Source organism: Falco rusticolus, chromosome 4 (assembly GCF_015220075.1).
Source record: "Falco rusticolus isolate bFalRus1 chromosome 4, bFalRus1.pri, whole genome shotgun sequence".
In the NCBI taxonomy this organism is placed as follows: Eukaryota; Metazoa; Chordata; class Aves; order Falconiformes; family Falconidae; genus Falco; species Falco rusticolus.
In genome coordinates this window covers 67093958-67112962 of record NC_051190.1, presented here as the reverse complement: position 1 = coordinate 67112962, position 19005 = coordinate 67093958, and the positions used below count along the sequence as shown (strand labels likewise).

The following is a 19005-nucleotide window of genomic DNA, read 5'->3' as shown; positions in this document are numbered from 1 at the left end:
CAGCTTTGTAACAAGGAAAACACTTATTGTTAAGGGCCAACTTCCTTGAGAACCACAATGGAAACTATATTGAAATTCCTTTTTAGAAGTAGAGGGACTAGTAAAGCATAACTTGTATGACTGTAATTTGGTAGAAAGCTTATGCACCTGTAGATCAGGTAAATGGGACTAATCATAGCATTGGTTTGTCACTCAAATAAAAAAAAATACATTGTGCTGAGGGAAATGGCACAATTTCTTAAGCAATGTATATTTGTATTGTGGAAAAACTTTTACACTCTGAAATCTCAAAGATACTTTTTGAAAATAGATTTCTTGCACGCTGGTCATACCTCATGAAATTTTCCTGAAAAACTAAAAGCAACTTTTTGGGAAAATTAAACAAAGGTGAATGATTTTCACCTAATAATCTACTAAAAGATAGCTTATGTTATGGGTAAAGAGTAACTTCAATAGACAACCTGTTTGTTCCTCTAGGTCTTTAGTTCTTTGAAAGTATTTGAAGATATTTTGCAAAGGTCGCAGCATATAACTCAGTTAATTAAAAAATCATTGCTGTTTGGCTTTTTTCTGTTTTGGTTTGGTTTGGTTTTGGTCTTTTCTGTAGTTAACACTTAATGTATTGCTTTTCTTAATGCTTTTTTCTTCTCTCTCCCTGTGAATTTTCCCTCCTTGGCAATTCTTTAAAGTGAATCTACCCCTGCTTCACGTTCTGTGAATACCCACACAGTAGTGACAAGAGTACCTAGTCCCACTGTAGTTAAGAGCACTGTACAACCTATCAGGTACTGGGCGGGATAAACATGCATGTTACATGGAGCACAAGATTCCTCAATAGCAGATGCATCTTTAAAGTTTTGAATGCCTTTTCAATGTGTCAAGTCAATACTCATTTCAAGAATATTTAAAACATTTGCCAACGTCATTTATGTTTGCATGATAAAACAATGCAACTTTTTTTTGTCAAGCATCTGTTTTCAGAACCTTTCTAACCACACTTACCTGTTCCAGAAGCATATTCTTCTTTGTGAAAGAAATGAATTTGCATGTGAGAAAACCTAGCAGAACCCTCTTTGCTTTTGGGTTTTTTTGTTGTTTTTTTTTTTTACACAGTAATGTCATCTTGTAATGAAAATACCAAAGCTGGGTGCTTGATTTCACAAGAAGTACATACGCTCTTTCTCTGTCTCTACATATATATATATATATATTTTATTTTTTTTAGCTTGCAAAATTAAAGGAAAGATAAGAAATTGCACCACCTATAGGTAAAGATGCAGAATACTGTTTGTCTGTTCTGAATGAGACGGGGAAAAAAAAATAAAATAGTACTAACTCCATAAATTATATTATTGTAGAGGTGAATGAAATATAATATTGTAGAGACAAACGCAGTTACAGCTTTTATGAATGAATATGTCTGCCTTCAGCATTGGTCAAACGATCTTCAAAATTAATGGAGTATATTACAAAACTATTTTTTTGGTTTTGAGTTACCCGAAATAACTCAAGAGACAGTCTAAATTCTGTTCCACTTAAAATTATAAGAGGCACTACAATTTATGCTAACCAAAAAGCAGCACTTAATTTGGAGTTTAAATCCATCTTTTAAATGTTTTTATCATATGTGGTCCACAAGTTCTTTCTAATAAAATTGATTTTTACATAAATTGAACTGTAAGACCCATGTTTGTTCTACAGCAGGCATCTTTAATGTCTCTCCATAGCTTTATATTCTGTATAAAGAGATTGGTCTGAAAAGTCTCTCTTCAGTCTGGAGTTCCCCTTTTAAAAAAATTGTTGTGCCATAATCAAATGAATTTGTGAATGAAAGTTTAACTTTTTTTAAATCTTCAGCTGTTGAATTGGAATTCATCATGCCAATGTTGAACCACTGCATAACCACTTAGGCTGCTATATTACATTGGCTGTTGTGCTTCATGTGCAGTTCTTCTGCTTCTGTCAGGTTGAGATTTTAAAATTTCATAATGGCTTCTTCAAAACTCATTTTCAGTTCTGTTTCTTCAGCTTGCAGGCATCAGCACACCAAAAAATTTTAGCTAAAGAAGAGATAAGAGCAGCCAAAGAGGCTATGGGGCAAGATCAGTCTGATGAACCAGATTCTTCCACCTTAAGTTTGGCAGAAAAGATGGCTTTGTTTAACAAACTGTCTCAACCAGTATCCAGGGCCATCTCCACAAGGAGTCGAGGAGATATTAGGCACAGGAGAATGAATGCTCGTTACCAGACTCAGCCAGTCACTCTTGGAGAAGTTGAGCAGGTAAGTGCAGTCTTAGCTCTTTTTCATTTGTTTCTTTTTATTGGAGAAAACAACTTCAAGTGTAAGATGCTGTAACAACTGGTCTTTTCTTTCTCTGAGCTACACATTGGGGTCATGACATATTAGCAGGAAAAAGCTTGTCAAGAAGCAGTCTTCTGACACTGAGGAACAACATCCTTTAAAATGTTCAACTTCATTGATGTGTTTTTCTTTTTTAAGTAATTCAAGAGTGTATCATTTTCCTGATTAGTGTACGCTGTACCTTTTGCAGTGCCTGTCTTTTTTGGCAGAGTATTATATGTCTTTTAAAAGTAAATTCCTGACCAAAGGGGTAAAAACTGTGACACGTGTCATCGTGCTTTAGATGTATTTTCAGGGAATTTTGGAGCTTGTCATGTGTAACTTTCAGACTCTCTCCTGTAAGCACTGAAAGTGTTTCCATTATTAGTCAGGACATGTTTTGTCATTTTCATCCGGGAGTGGGGATAGATTTCTTTCCCACCTCCCCCTGCAAATGCAGAATACATTTGAAATTTAGAAGGTCATAGTCAAAATGAAATTATTTACTATGTGCAGTGGAATTGGGCTTCCTGTTCTGGTATCCTTCATATAATTGGAACTGAAAAGGATTGGCTTTTTAGTGAAGTTTGAGTATAAGATGGCTCAGCAGTGGTCTTTCAGAGCTGATGTTCACAACAGCAGAAACTTCAGTCTCTTAGTATTACAGCTTTAAAAGAAATCACTTTAACAGTGAAGCACAACTCCTATGCATGTTGTATTTCTAGGGATTTGGATCCATCAGAGTGTTAGAAAGTTCCTGTTCTTCTCTTCCTATATGCTTCAATCATGATGTTACCTTTTCCGTATTATAATAATGGAATAGTGAAAAGGCAGGATTTCTCTAACTATTGGTGCAAAGGTGTCCAGATATATAATTTTTCTTTATGCTTACTTTACTTAGGCATGAAGTAGTGGTAAATATTTGGCAAATTAATTTTAACAAGGTTTCAAAACCTTACATAGTTCTCTTTCCTTTCATTTTCCACATGCCACCCACTGTCACAGCCTGGCCTCTTTAATATTAAAGAGTGTGTCACTAACTTGTTCGAGGGCCAGGAAGGTGATCAACAGAAATGGGCTGAAGAAGGTGGGAAAGAAGTGACATTCACATTAGTTTGTCAGACTTTTGCAGAACAAACTCGCTCTTCAAGGAAGGAAACGCAGAGGAAGCATGTTTTGTCATCTCTTTCTGAACCTAGCAAAACAACCCGGAGCTGACTCTGAACCAGGCTTGATAGGAATATATTTTCAAAAAGACTTTCTGTAGTGAACCGTTCATTTGTAGTGTTGGGATGTTTTGAGATGCAGTTACATTTTTTCTAGGAAGAAACAGAAGGTATCAAAAGAGATAACTAGAAGTTATGTTCCCAAAATATTTTGCAAATGTAAATATCTTGTAATTAAAGCTGAAATCTCTTTGCTGATCTCTTCTAAATTTCTGATTCTGATAGATGCAATGGAAAAAGAGTAAACTGGTAACTATTTTCTTATTCTTTCTTTGGAATCATTGAGCTAGCAAAATAGTCTTTGCTCTGCTTTCCCATTTGTTTAATGAATGACTATTGGCCATGCTTTATGGAATTTGCACGTGCATTTTAAGTTTTCAGTTGATTTCCTCCTACTGGTGTGATTTTTGTCTATTCCTTTTGCATGTTGTTCTCTAGCCCTGCAGTTTAAAAAAAACAACAAAAAAGCCTCTCTTGATGTGTATGAAGGTATAATTTTCAGTTTCTTTCATAGCTTTTGTCTCCTTTGGAGAAGGCAAAGCCAAGCTCTGCATTTCAGAAAAATTTTGCTTCTTAACTTTCTGTAGGAAAACTTTACAAAATTATTGTTTTAGAAGAGTAGAAAAGATTAGCTTTTCCACTGTGGAGGCTGGAAAAGCAAATTTGGAGTTTTTTTAAGGTTTTTTAATATGTTTCTAAGATTCAAATACTTTGCTCAGAGGTGTACATGACAGCCAATGTTTATATTTGAAAAAGACTAACAGTCCTGCATGAAGGTGATTTATGTGGCAGAAACGTCAGGAATGTCTGCTCTATGTAGGACAGCACAGAGCAGAATCTCTCTCTGGCGCTGAGCTAGCTCCAGAGCTGGAAGCTGTATAACCGTATCAGAGCAGAGCTGTGCCAAAGCTAATTAGTCTTGCTGAGATGCAGAGTTGATTAGCTTGGGCACATGGCATGTCATCCGGTGTCTGGAACCTGAACTAATTTCTTTCCCCAGTGCTTCACAGTACCATGCCAGTATGAGCCTTTTTATGGAGCCCTGACACAACATTGCGTTGCATGCTACACATACACCCTTTATTACTAAAGATGTTGCTGTTCACATGCAGTCATTTCTTCTCTGGGTGGAATAATCTGCCTGCAGCCAAATTGTGGGGGCATTGTTGCTTTCCATGTGTGTTTCTAGTCTATATTTGTAGAGCACTACATTTATAAAGAAGGATACCTCTGATACGATTAGACTGTTTTCAGGAATTGATGATTTCGGAGCTTTTAAATCCTTAGGTCCCTTTTTTTTTGTTTGTTTGTTTTTTGTGCATAGGTACAAAATGAAAGTGGAAAAATTACTCCCCTGTCAACTGCAGTTGCAATGTCGGTTTCAACAATGGCATCTGCCCTTTCTTCATTGCATGCTGGAGACCTGCACACGAAGCCAGCTGGTGATGGAAGCATGAGTGCTACCACTAGAGCTGATTTGAGATTCCACTCTTCAGCAGAAAACTTGGACTCTTCAGGAAAACGCACACAGAAGTCAGAACAGTGGCAGCCCTCAACAGAAGCACTAGAAAGTAAAAGAGCATCAATGAAGCATGAAGAAGAGAGAAAGAGGTTTCTAGCACATGAAGCTAATGAAATTACAAAGTACAGCTCCTTTGAGGAAGAAACCACACATCCTGTTCCTGAAAAAACAGGAGACTACCATAAAGAGACAACATACAGCTTCCTGAGGAAGGGCAGCATGGAACTGTTTAGTTCACAAGCACTTTTTCAGCCTCTTGAACAGAAGGAAATCACTACTGGCATGCAAGGTAAAAAGGAAGTTAAAGAAGGCCAGTCCTTTGAGGAAAAGATGGATTTGGAAAGTGTTATGAAAAGAAAGACATGGCAAAGAGTTGCAATATATAGTTGCTCTTGTAATAGTCTCATTCAGCAAACGGTGTTTCTCTAGTTTAAAAGTCTTTATTTCAAGCATTATCAAGGCTGGTTATGTTTCATTTTTTTAACACCACTTAAAATTAGAGAATTACCTGTGAAATCTTAAGTTTTACAAATACACTTTTCTTTGTTATTCTTTCAATTCTTCAGCCTTTAAAGATGGCTCAATTTTATTCAAATTTTCTTACTTTGAAAGAAGTGGTATTATATGCTGAAGCTAAGATTTATCCTTTCTGCTTTTGTCCTTGCCGCTGCCCTCCAAAATGCTGAACAAACTAAACTTGCTGCTCTGGGTTAAGCATCTACTCTTAACTATTGCCTTCTCATGCATGTATAGTTACATATTAGCTATATATGTGTATATGTAGTTAGTAGCAGATAATTTTCAGACAACTAATTTTGCAAAACTATTATTTTCTCTTCAAAATGTTGACAATATAAAAAAAGTAATTCTCAGAGCAACTACATTTCTATATGCACAGCGTAATTCAGACTTAACAAGTAAACTTACCCGTCTTTAAATAAAGTGCTTTGGAAATAGTCAGTTTGGTCATTGCATAAAACCCTTCTATTTGCTTGAATTCAGAAGGATGTTGTATTAATTTTCTGTTTTATTTTGATGGGATACAGGACCACAGTACCCTGTAGTGCTAGAAACATTTTTGTCTTCATTCTGTGAAGTTAATTTATTTTTAATTTAATGGTCTTCAAACAAGTGTAGGGAGGAGGGTATAGTTCTGTCTACATTCCTCAAAAGCAGCGTCTGTTCTATCCAATTAACTTTCAGTGACTGCAGGGAAGATGGAGACTGGGATAAAACAAGAGCAGTTGTGTATCAGAGGGGGCGTTGTGCTTGTAAAATTTCAAAAAGAAAAATGAAGATCACTTATTTCCTTAAGGATAACTGTAATGGTGCATTTATCTTTCATCAAGGCAGTTTTTCCTGTGGGTTAATTGCTGCTTGAAAAAACAAAATCAAATAAGCCCCCAACACCCTCCTAGAAAATAATACCTTTATTAAGTTATTAAATGCCCTCCTAATATGCTACTTATGCATTAAGCTACTTTACCAATAAGTTAATTTCTTACTTAAATTTTGTCTGCTTATGTTCTCCTACTCTGTGTTCCACTCTTACTTGCATCTGTCCATTTGTTATCCTGTCGGTGTGATGACAGGAGCAGCCGTTTGTGCTTCTTCCATGTGAAGTTCAGAACTGTATATTGAACATGATATTCGGTGGCTTCGTGTGAACCTCGGTCACTAATGGCCAGTCTATGCAGCAGATAATACTGCACAAATAATCTTTGTACTGTAGTTCAGCCAGAGATTTTTTTCCTGTTAGGGTAGCATGTGATTTGAATATTAAAAACCAGATTTGCTGCTTCAGTGTTAGTAATGTAAAATATGTTTCAGAACAGCACTAAGTCTAATTCAGCACTTCTCTTTTGAATGGGCAGACCATGCTGAGCCTACTTCTGAACTCACCAGCACATCAGCAATGAGGACAGTTCCGCAAACTGCAGCTGTGGCATCCTGTAGACTTCAGGAGCTCTCTGAACAATTGGAAGGCAAATTTTATAAGAATTCCTCTGAGATGTTTTCAGTTGGAGAGAACAAAGCACAAACAACTGAGGATGTCCTTGATAATTCCAGCAAAACGATGTCAATTAAAGAAAGGTACTTAAATTTCACTTTCCTTTAAAATGATCTCTATTAATACAATCATTAGACAGATGGTATAAAAAGAAGCTTTAAACCTGTTTCTGAAAAAGCTAAGTGGTGATTATTAGCCTTTATTAGATGTCAAATACTAACAGTAGCAACATGCAGCTAATCTGCCTGACATGCTTATAAAGCAGATGGTGGTGAATGAGAATTACTGTTCAAGAGAACGTGATAATCTGATTTTGAAAGAGCCACCTGAATAATCAATAAGTAGTTCAGAAATTGAAAGTTGTAAAAATACATGTTCTAGTTACATTTATACTGATATACTCAATATACTTCCCCAGGTTCCGTTTTTAGTTACAACAGATATAATGTGATTAATTTTTTAATAGCTGGTTTTCTGTTGGTCTCTGGGTGTGCGCTTTTAAATAAGCTCGGTACCGGGAGTCAGGGACAGACTCTGTGGTGTTTCCCCCTCTGCTTCAGAAATACATGGTTGCCATTTTGACTTCTGAGAACTTACTGGAGGGGTTTTAAAAGGGTAGTAAGTTAGACAGGTTTGTGGGAGTATTAGAAATATTTTTTGAGCCCAAGATCATTCTGATCTGAAACAAAATGTTGAGTGTTCTGTGCTTGTATGGACAGTAGGAGTTCATGGGTGGACCTCCAATAGCTGCTGTAGTACTTGTAAAAGTCATTCTAATTTAGTTAAAACTTTGAGGGGATAAACTCAGCCCAAAACCGTCAACAGATCTAGTAGCAGTCCAGTGAGTAAAACTGCAAAATTCAGCTTGACGAATAGGCCTGGTTTTACTTCAGTTTTTCTGCAGTGAAAACAGAACCAATAAATAAAAATAGCTGTTTGATTAAACTTTCGCTGTGTAAAAGCCTTCCTTTACTTGGTGAGGGGGGGGAGATATTAGGAACTCCTAACTTCTTTTGTTTTAAACATGATTCCAAAGCATGCTCCTTACGTTCATGTATTTCTAGGAGGTGAGTCATCCTCATTTATAGACCATCCCCACTCCCTGTTATCCCCTTAACATAAAGAGGGGATGCAGGGGCAGCTACAACAGCTCTATAGTCTTAGTCCCCCTTCTGAAGGATATACTTACCTTTTTCAGTTTGCTGTTGCTTTGTTCAAAGCAACCTTCACCCACGCCCACCCTCCACCCCTCTTCTGTAAATATGTCAACTGTCTGCACAGGTGAGGTTTAACACCAGTAACTTCTGGTTTATAGGTGATAAATTATCTGCCTTCCCTGATCCCAGCGAGGAAAAAGAGGTTGGAGGGAGGGGAAGATCCAAGTATTAGCAGCTGTTTCAGTCCTAAATTTAATGCTTCAGTTGAGTTGATCTCTTGAGGAACTGATGTTAAGGACTATCAGTCGCACAGTCTGGAATTGCTTTCGTTAGGCCTCCAAGACTGTCTAGTCAGTCCCAAAGCTGACAAAAGAAAATACCTGCTGCTTTGTCAGGAATTTGTATATACTGATTCCACAAATGTCTGTAAAGGGCAGAATTGGTATCAAAATGTTTTAGCCTTCCAAAATACCTCAGTAGTCTATTTCTTGGCCCAGAATTACAAAAAACTACAACCAGTTATTTTCTTTGCTTGGCTATTGCTGATGCCAAGTATTCATAAACCTCAAAGAAGATTTCTGCTAAAGATTAACTATTACACTTTGGATATTTTTTTTTTCCCCTTTTACATTCACTAACTCCATCTTCCCATCCAGTGAATTTTTCTGGCTGTGTCAGACATTCTTTCACCTTATGGAAGAACAGCTTTTCCACAGATGTAATGATATTTGGGCAGGATGCATGCATACTGGTCTGGATGAAAGTGATTTTCCACAAAGACTTACTTTACTGAACTAATATTATCCTTGTGAAGTGAGTGCATGCCTGGCATTTCAAAATTACCTATAGTATATGGAAGAATGAAAATAATGATTTTTCAAGGAAGAAAAGACATGTATCCTCTCTTATGTAAACATACAGCTTGGACGTGAGAGGGAGCAGAGTCTTATATCTTTGGATAGTCTTGGCTGTGTTTTGTTTTAGGCCAGTCCACTGATATGTTGTATATGAATGGTGGAAAGCTTTTTTTAATTGTCTTGCCTTCAGGAAGAGGAATGTCTGGGAGAACTTCAAGTGGAGCATCAGTTGTGTGTAACTACCTGTCTTTGTGTATTTATAAAGACCAAAGTTGCTAGAACACCACCCTATCAGGTCTGCTTTACAAGTTGGCAAAAAACCTACAGATAACTCCAATTTCTGGTGAATCTCTTACCATCATTCATTCCTTCTCAGGAAGAGCCCAGCCTAAACTTAATTTTCAAACTTCTTTGTTTGTTTGTTTCATGTATGGATGCCACAGCAAGACTTTCTTAGGCAGACTAGTCCCCACTATGGTGATTTTATGCACTCTTTTTAACAATCAGATTCCTTTTTGTAGCTACTTATCTCATATTAGCCTCCAGGATTTATGATTTAGTTGAAAATACCTGGTCAAGTACAGCCAGTGGAGTATGTGTGAAAGCCAAACCTGTGTCCAGTTTAATCTGTGTTGAGGGTAACATTAGCGGCTAAGATACTAAAATATTGCCACAGAAGAAAGATGTGTCATTTTTGACATTTTTTGCAAGGACTTTTGCCAAGGCCTTTCATACAGTGCTCCTTATTTAGGCAAAACCATTGTTCAGATCTTGTTTCTATTTCCCTTCAGTATTAATCCAACATTTTGCATTCAGTGGTGAAAGCTTTTGCTTTAAACCCATCCTGACACCTTTGGGATGACGATGATTCTGATCTTGATGGTGGATATTCTATCTCAGTAGTAGGTGAAAGAAGGATGCAGAGCAAGCTGTCAAAGATGGGCAGATATATAAGCAGCTTTTTTCTTTCAAGGAAAGAGTAAAACTTTTTTTTCCGATCAGGAAGGGAACTTTTGAAGGCAAAAGTAGTACGAACAGAACTGTGAAAGCAAATAATGAATGATTATTCAATATTTATCAAAAGCAGAAAACTAAAGGTATGCAATGAAACTAGGCAGCAGGCCTTAAACAAATCCAAGGGTTAGACCCAATAATTGCCTCATTTTTGCAGACTTTCCAAAGAATCAACTTCTGCCTACTTTGGGTTAAGCTACTGTGGCTGGTAGGCTTGCTTGTGTGAACCAGTTCGGTAGTTCTTGCATCTTTATTCTTACAGAAAGGTGCCCTCCAGTTGTTGCTCAGTCTGGGCAGTCTAATTTTATTGTTGTTTCCATTGTTCAAAAGTAATTCATGGCTTTAGGTTTTACACATCAGTCAAGTTTTCAATGGCATACAGGGCATACATGTTTAGTTTAAGTGGTGATTTCATTGCTCAAAACAGACAAATGTGTTCTCACTCTAGGAGTTGTTTCATACCAGTGAAGAGTGGAGGGCTAGTATGAATCCATCCTTATGGCAGGAGAAAGCAAAACAAAGTCTTCAGAGACACAGAAGCATAATCAGAATTAGATGTTCTCTTCCTGATCAACCAAGCTGTTTGGGGCAAAGGTCTAGGGTAAATACTCTGCAGTAATATCAGGTTAAAAAAAGAGAATTTTTTTTTTTTTTCTGCCTGCTATGCTGAGCAGCTAGAGACATTTTTCAAAACAAACCCATCTCAGGCCACAACTGACCAAAATGCCTTTCAGCTTCAATTATCAGATCATTTCTAAGCAAAGCTGACCTGAGAGAACATAACTACTGAAGATTATTCAACTGCATGGTGGCAATTTAGTCCCATCTTGGTCTCCTCCACAGTTTCACACATGCATGGATGCACTCCAGAAGATTAGTTCTGGGCAGTGAAATCTTGTATGCATTCTGGAAACAATGACTATGGCCTCAACTCCTTATTGTGAGTCCTCTTCACCCCTACTCGTCCTGTGCTGTGAGGTATGAAGCAACTAGGCAATATGAAGCCTGCCAGCACTGCCTGCCAGGCCAGGAAGAGAGGAAGTAACTGCTTTCTTGAATACTAACATTCTTGCTGCCATTGTATTCTGTGGATTTACTGTTTTCTGCATTCTCAGTTTTTCTCAAATGACTGCCTTAAGGCCAGTTGGTCATCTTTGAATAGGTCAGTAGCATGGTTGCACCCCCTGGATTTTTGCAGGAAGCAGCTGCCTGAAACTTGGCTTCTAGCTAGACCTATTCAGTCCTATCCTTTCCTTCTCAGAGTTTCAAGACAAGATTTACTGTGAGTGTAACAGTAATCACATCTCTAGAGAGAAATCTCCATGTCTTGTGGTCAAAATAGGTTTAACTACTGAACTTGTTAAAATGTTACTAGGGTTAAGGGTTTTGTATATCCTTACTGAAATGCCCTAGATTAAAGGAAGTTATTTAGTAAAACTTAATTCAACTAGAATAAAAATTACTTAGCGGACCGATGCAACTGTTTGCACAAGTACTGCAGATACATGTTGTATGGATTACTAAGGATAAGTTCTGAAGCCTGGACAATTCCTACAAATACTAATTTCTGAGGAAGGTAAAGTGAGATCATGCCTGTGTAGATCTTGTATTCCTAACTGACTTCCCCTACCCTCAAAACTAATCACCTCAGGGTTAGTATGGACAAACAGGTTCTAATTTTAGCAAAATAAATCTACATGCTGTCCCCACCAGAGCCAGTCAGTGTCCGTTTGTGCTATATTTAGAATTTTGCTCAAGATTAGGAAATAGTACTTTTAAAAGATCCTATTTACCTGAGATTAATGGTAATCCACACTTTAAATATCAGCCATCCTTTACATGAGTTGAATCTTGCACATAGATTTCACAGTTGTAGTATAGTTAGCACCAATTTACTAGTACATTAGTACTACTGATCTGTGTCACAGCAATGCCTGAGCTAAGCAAGGAGGTACTAAGTGATCCCTAGGAGTTGTAGTGAAAGCAGAAACTGCAGAGTTGTCATTTGATGTGCCTGATGAGACCTAATTGGTGTGTGCCTGCTGAACAGACCTCTTTCTTCTTGGACTTCAAAGAAAATAAATCTTAAAATCTTTTTTTTTAATGAGTACAATAAAGACCAAATGTAGGATTCTTCTTATTAACTCTGGACATCTACAGCATAAGCATCCATAGCTGAGCTAGTCACTCTCTATGCCTTATCGATGGAAGGGGAGGGAAAAAAGCAGTGATAAATCTAACCTATTTGTATGTTTACTTTAGGAGGATCTGCATTGAATCTTGGTCTCCCTTGACTGTATTGGCAATTTCCACTGACCATACAAATTAACTGGAGTGTCTGTCTCAGATCTAAATGTCTGTGTTTTGATAGATGAATTCCCATTCAACATGTTCAGTAAAGGCTTTGATGTTCGTTTGTGAATTTGGTATACATGTGCAAAATGTAAATAACTACAGTTAATGTTAGTAAACTTAATTTCAAATTCTCTTGAATGCAGCATTAGTGAAACACTAAGGGTAGCTTTTGAGGATAATGAGAAGTGCAGTGTTTAAAGCTACCTGTTGGCATGTTTTTTCTTCTAGGTTGGCGTTGCTGAAGAAGAGTGGTGAAGAAGATTGGAAGAGCAGGCTCAGCAAAAAGCAAGAGTATGCAAAAGTGCCTGTTACTGATCGTAGTGCGCAGATGCAAGAAGTTGAGCAGCTGTTGAAGAAGGTAACTCTATCCTTGTTTGGAAAAAACGTCTTGCTTGAAATGCTTCAGCTTTTTGAAGATGCATCCAACTAGACAGGCACGCCTAATACTAGTTACTAGCTTCTGCTATTTCTCTTGTTGTCAGGCTTGTTTAAATAACAATTTTCCCAACGTGAGAGCTCTTTAAACAAGAATGTTTTTACTGACTTGGGACATACACTATTGGTTAGTATCTTTACATTAGCAGATTATGAACCAGTAAGTATCCTTGTAAGGCTTCTGGAAATTTTACTGATAGAATGATTTAAGCCTCTTCCTCCAGTGAAATTGCCTTAAAACTTTAAGTCTAGGTGTTTTCTTTAGTATGGGTGAGCTTGTAAAAATTTCAGATTCCTAAAGCTGTGTTGTCTCTGTGCATATACTTTTTTTCTGAGCAGTAATTTTGGATCCTGGAAACACTGAGGAAATGCAGGTACCAGAGCATTCATGAGCCATTCAGCTTTTGGTTATCTTCCATGATCTTTGGTGTTTGTCATAGCCAAAGCCATCTGGACAAGGATTTTATTTGTTTTGTCAGTGTTGGTGAATAGAGTGGGAGATGGGTAGAAGGGTGTAGAGGAAAGTCCACATTGTTAGCACACTCTGGCTATGTCTATACATGTGTAAGTTATGTTGCCCATCAGGAGTGGGTCTGTAAAGCAGAACAGTTATGGATGAGGATCTGCTATCCATGCCATACTTGCTTGTTTTGCTTCACAGTGAAGTTTTGCTTCAGGCTAAATTTAGTCTGCTCCTGTGGCCTGACTGCCTTACAGCCGTGGTGTTACATGGGAATCCAGGATTGTGCTTCAGGGCTTAGTTTCATCCAAAAGTCTGTACATTCTGCAGTGTGAACCAAAGCACACAAAATAAGAATGACTGGGAGATTTGCTTCAAAATGGACTGCTGGTTTAAACTACAGGACTAATGCTTCCCCTCTGCATCTATTATTTTGAAAATGACAGTCAGATAAAATAGGCTATTTCAAAAGCCTTTTAATTTTTGAAGGGGTATTTTCTCAGAGAACAAGTGAGGATAAAATTTGTGTTATAAATTCTACTAGTGGAGACAGAAACCTTTGGATTCAATTATTCAGTTGTGAGAATGCTGCTTGAATTAAATAGCATAGGTCACCAAAACCAAAAAGTCTTCTGTTCCATCAGTATATTGGAAGTAAGGAGTTGTTACACAGTCTGTCATTATTGAGGATAAATATGTGCCTAACGTGTGACTCATCAATGGTTGTGTGTTAACTGGACAGAAAAACAAGAAAGCTTATTTTTGCGTTTGGTTTATGGGTTTTGTTTTGGTTTTGCCCTGTGGACTCGCTCAGAAATCCAGTTGCTGGTTTGAAAGATGTCCTAAAGCAAAAATAGTTTCAGGGAGGAAAGCAAAACTGTGGTCACATTTTTAACAAGCTAGGCTCCGAAATGACAACTGTTGAGATCAGATAACAAATGTACTCCAGCTAAAGACAATGGGGCTGAGAAAAAGCTTTAAGAAGCTGCCAAGATTTAGGCAGAGACAAAACCTTTGTTCTTTCTGCTGCTCCCCAGCACCCATATCCTCCCTGCTGTGTTACCATGTGCAGCAGCTTCATTCAGCATAGCACAAGTTAGGCTTTTAAAGCAAGTAAGCGAGCATGAAGTGCTTGAAGGGTACAAGCTTTGAAGTGACAGTGCTAGCAGTGGGAGTTTCTGTGACACTGGGTCACCCACTCTATTGGTTCATGTTGGCACTTGGCTTTTTAGAGCCTAAATCAAAGGATTTGCATGTCTGCCAATGGGTGAAATCTTGGATGTATAAGAAAAAACGTTAGTCTTATTAGATACACAACTCCCTGAACTGTAATGGTATTTGTGATGCTGATTTATTATGTGATACATGATAAATAATGTGAAGCTTCACTTAACTGACCACACTACTTATAACACACCATGTCAGCTGCCCTTAAATCTGAAAATGCTGTTATTGATAACTAATCGATGTAATGGCTATTAGAGGACCATCAAGCAGTGTGCCACTGAAGTCTCTGTTTGTAGAGACTATGGTGTACTTAAGAATCTGGGTAGTCTCTGTTGCTGGATTGCAATAAAAACGTATGAATTGTATTGATTACTGTGTTTTGAGCTAGTTAAAATACAATTTCCACACATGCAATCATGCATTGACAGCAAGGGTGTGTAAACTTCTGTCATGCCTTGCTGGTTCAAAATAATGCCTTAAGTTTTTAGTTGCAGTATGTCACTCCTGTTAACATAGTCAGACACGTCTTTAGGTTTTCTTTTGTGTGTGTCTTTTCTTTTAAAAGGTTATCTAACTTCTTCTGGAGACTTGATTATTGAAGCTTAGCTGTGTAAAATAAAATTTAGTAGAGTGCATTTAGATGTCTTATAAACAACAAAAGTTGAAAGATTTATTCTTTTAATAAGATAGTTACATTAAATAGTGCTGTTTCATAACTTCTAGTCGAAATGCTTCGGCACGTTTTTTGCATGGTGAGATATTTCTCCAAATGTGTTATAGTCATTTATATGTATGCTAATCTGTAGAAAACCCATAAAATTCATGGAAAAGCTGACAGAGCAATGTCAAATGGGGGAAAAAGGGGACTAAGGAAGTAACTCAAGGAGATATAGATGAGAGGGAAAGTTGAGATTTACTTGGAGGTCCAGCATCTGTCAGCATCTGTTTTGATGATTGCTGCACATAGGAGGAAAATTTGTTAGAAGCTGTGAGTTATTTATATGTACAGTAAAGCATACTTGGACAATTCAAAGAATAGCTCTAACATCAGGGGAACAACTGTACACTGAGGAATGTCTTACTGGGGAAAAAAAATCCCTTTTATTTGGGAAAAATGGTTTGCATTTATTATATCTGTATTTATCATCTCAGGTTGGATGGAAGGCTTCCAGTTTGTTGGGTTTTTTCATGGGTAGCCAAATGAAATAACTTTATAATCTTTCCTTAGTATCAAATTAGCAAGATTTACTGGAATGAAAATTCCCAGTTTATAGTCAGCCATTTTTAACAGTCCCTGATTAATGTGATTACCAGCTGCATTGCAGTCGCATTAAAGCAGTGAACGTCATTTGAAATGTACTTAATTCTTATAGCAAGTTCAAATTGCAGCTCAGCACTGGTGTTAAAGGCTAGGGCTGAGTAGTCAATTCAGAATTACTCAGAGATGAAGTGTGTAAAAATCTTAAAGGGAGTAAGCCCTTAAAAAGTGACCTTTAGGCAAAATATTAATCTCTTGCTGTGGTAATAGTTTTATCCATTGCATATATGGCATCCAAGTGCTCATATACGGTTCTAATCAAAGCTGAAACTAATAATTAGGCTTCATTTTGAGGCACTCTAACAAGCTGCATTTACCCATATCCTGTGTGATGTTCCACATTTGCTTTGACCTATAAAAAGGAAGAAGAATTAGAGATGATAAAGCCATGTCTAATCAGCTTTGGGTAAGCCCAGCTCTGAGGCAGGGGTTATTTGCAGGCTTTGTTTAGAATTGTGAATTCACCTTCACTGAGTGTTGTGGGCTTAGCAATTCCCTCCAGATGGCTTTTGAGTATCCCAGTTTTAGTAAGCATTCTTTGCTTTCATCCAGAAAATAGATGGCTTGTTATTTAGCAGGGTCTGATTAAACTTGCAGTAGAGTTATTCACATTGTGGTGGACATGTTCATCAACGTAATGGTGCATGAAAACAGGCACATAAAAACTGCCAGCATACAAAAAGTGGATCTTCTGGGTGTGCTGTTTTGTTCTGTGTTGAGTCATAGTGGTATTGTTACTAACTTGTTTAATTCCTGCATGAAATTGCTTCGGTAAACATGCTGTTGTATTAAGACAACATTTTTGATCTCTGGCTTTCCTATAGGGAAAACATCTCTAGAAGATTAAAAAACTCTGATTTACCTCATTTTAAGAAATTAGGGGAAGATGAGTTATTTCCCTCCATCTCCATTTCTGATAGTTCGATTCTTTTCTAATCCCTTTGCTTTGCTTCTGTCCTTGTCATAGGAACCTGTATATGCTTCTACTTATTCTCCTGTTATACCTGCTCTCCATAAATTTCATCCTTTTCTACCTATTAATCAGGTGAGCAAAAGTGTGCACAATTTAAATGCTCAACAATTCCAAGTAAGCACATTTTGGCAGTTTGTTGGGTTTGGGGTTTTTTTACATAGGAAATTAATAATCCTCTTATCTGATTAACCATCTTAGTAAATGCTGCTTTAAAGAAACATAGTATTATGTCAGTATGCTGTGTACACTTCAATAGACATTCTGCTAGTGTTTCTTTTCTAAAAATTCTGTATCTGTTAAGACTATATACATGATAAAGTCAATGAAGGAGACATTATTGCATTCATTATAACACTGAAAACTTGGAAGTTGTTAAAACGGGTATATAAAAGGAGCAATATGTAACTGCACAGCATTTATATTAGAATAAATGCTGTGTACCCTGACTTCTCTGTAAGTAATGTGCATATACAACATAACACATAAAATCATCTGATTTATTGACTTTATAAAATAAGCTGCTTTTGTTCAGAGGTGACTTTCCTATAGGGCTTTTCCCTAGTACCTGTCTAAAGGTTTTTTGCCTTCGCCTGTCCTGCTTCTATGCTCTGACTGTCCTGTCTTCCTGCTCCCCTCTCCCTCCCTCCGCCACCCTGCCACCACACCCCCTGGTCTGTAGTACTAGTTTGAAAGAATTAAGCTCTCTGATTTCTGATGGACGTCATCTTTGGAGGTAGAAGGTGAAATGCTGTATAAACTTCCTATTTAGTTATTGAAGGGAGGAGTAAGACAGAAAACTACATTCAGATTTAAAATGCACTTTCCCAAAGCAACTTGTGGCAACAGAGTTAACTTTGTGTTTGCTTGGGAATAGACTTCTGCTGCTGTTCCAGTAAATGTTAAGAGAAACTTGTGAAGCGTTGCTCAAAATCATGTCCATACCTCTGCAATTCTGTCATAAGCAACTTGAAAGACTTACTTATGGAGAATTAATAGATAATGGTAAATATAAACTTTCTTCAGCTAGAGCTACATAAAATAATTGTCTTTGAGCAGGAGTAGAATACTGGATCTTGATCTGAGCAAACAGTGCCTGTTTCACATGATCAGAGGTAAAAATAGCAAAGGCAGGAGCAAGTTGAAGAAAAACATGAGAAAACGAGGAGAGTTCACTGGAAGGTCTCAACAGATCTATGCAAATCTAATTCTGCTTTGTTACACTTCCTTGTCCCTTACCTCCCAGCTCAGGTCTGTGGTTGTACTACTCCAAGGAATCCATTAGGTTCTTCATTCCCCCACAAAACACGGTGTACATCGCATGTGGGGAGCATTCTGACCAGCATGCATAATGGCAGTGCATCCAAGGGGCAGGTATTCACTGCTGAAACAGGGGATGATGATTATGGTAGAGGCTACTGGAACTGTGGTTAAAATTTTGACTACTGCTTACCATTTCCACATTCACTTTCATAGCTGTTTTTGAGGATGATTTTTTACTCTGATTTTTTTTTTTTTTTATTTAAAAATTAAATTTGGGGGTAGTCACTGAAATACATTAGTGTTACCTCTTCTCTGTAAGCTCTGGATTTAATATAGCTTTATTACTATTTACCCAAGATAACCTATTCATTTTGTTGTGACAGAGTTCAAGCTCTATGTATCAAGAAGGTAAATATATAGTCTTAATAACATAATGCACCTCCAGTAGAAGAGGTCCTTCAGTGGGCCCATACGTTTTAAAAGAGGAATGCCCAAAAAGTGTTCACCTTTCTATCGATCATGGTGAGCTACAGCCTGCCCTCTTAGAAGGCTGCTTCTTTCTGGTATAGTTTCAAGGTGCATACAGATTTGTTTGGGTTTTTTCTGGCACAATTAATCGTTTTGTTGTTTGCAGGAAACACGAGTTGAATATGTTCTATTTTGTTGAAACTGCTTTTGAACAGAAAGCCGTGCATTTGCTTTTGAGTTTTCTCCTTAAAATAAGACCCATATAAAGTTGCAGAGGAGAACAATGCAGAAACTTTTCTATACTTGTACAACTGTTGGATTCTTCTTGTGCTTTTTTTGTCATGGGAGCCTAAACTAGAAAAGTTGGTTGTATTAAAAAGT

The 19005-nt window shown here is 37.4% G+C and overlaps 1 protein-coding gene across 3 annotated transcripts in view; it reads left to right on the top strand.

Annotated features, from left to right (window-relative positions):
- The window catches only part of SVIL (supervillin), a 74214-nt gene that overhangs the window by 28285 nt on the left and 26924 nt on the right, over positions 1 to 19005 (top strand). For all 3 annotated transcript variants that reach the window (XR_005104145.1, XM_037387177.1, XM_037387176.1), the window contains exons 13-16: positions 2029 to 2281; positions 4892 to 5378; positions 6964 to 7183; positions 12712 to 12841. Coding sequence is in view for 2 of the 3 variants with exons in the window: in XM_037387177.1 (XP_037243074.1) it covers positions 2029 to 2281; positions 4892 to 5378; positions 6964 to 7183; positions 12712 to 12841 (1090 nt within the window). In the remaining variant the exon portion in view is untranslated. The remainder of the gene's footprint in view (positions 1 to 2028; positions 2282 to 4891; positions 5379 to 6963; positions 7184 to 12711; positions 12842 to 19005) is intronic.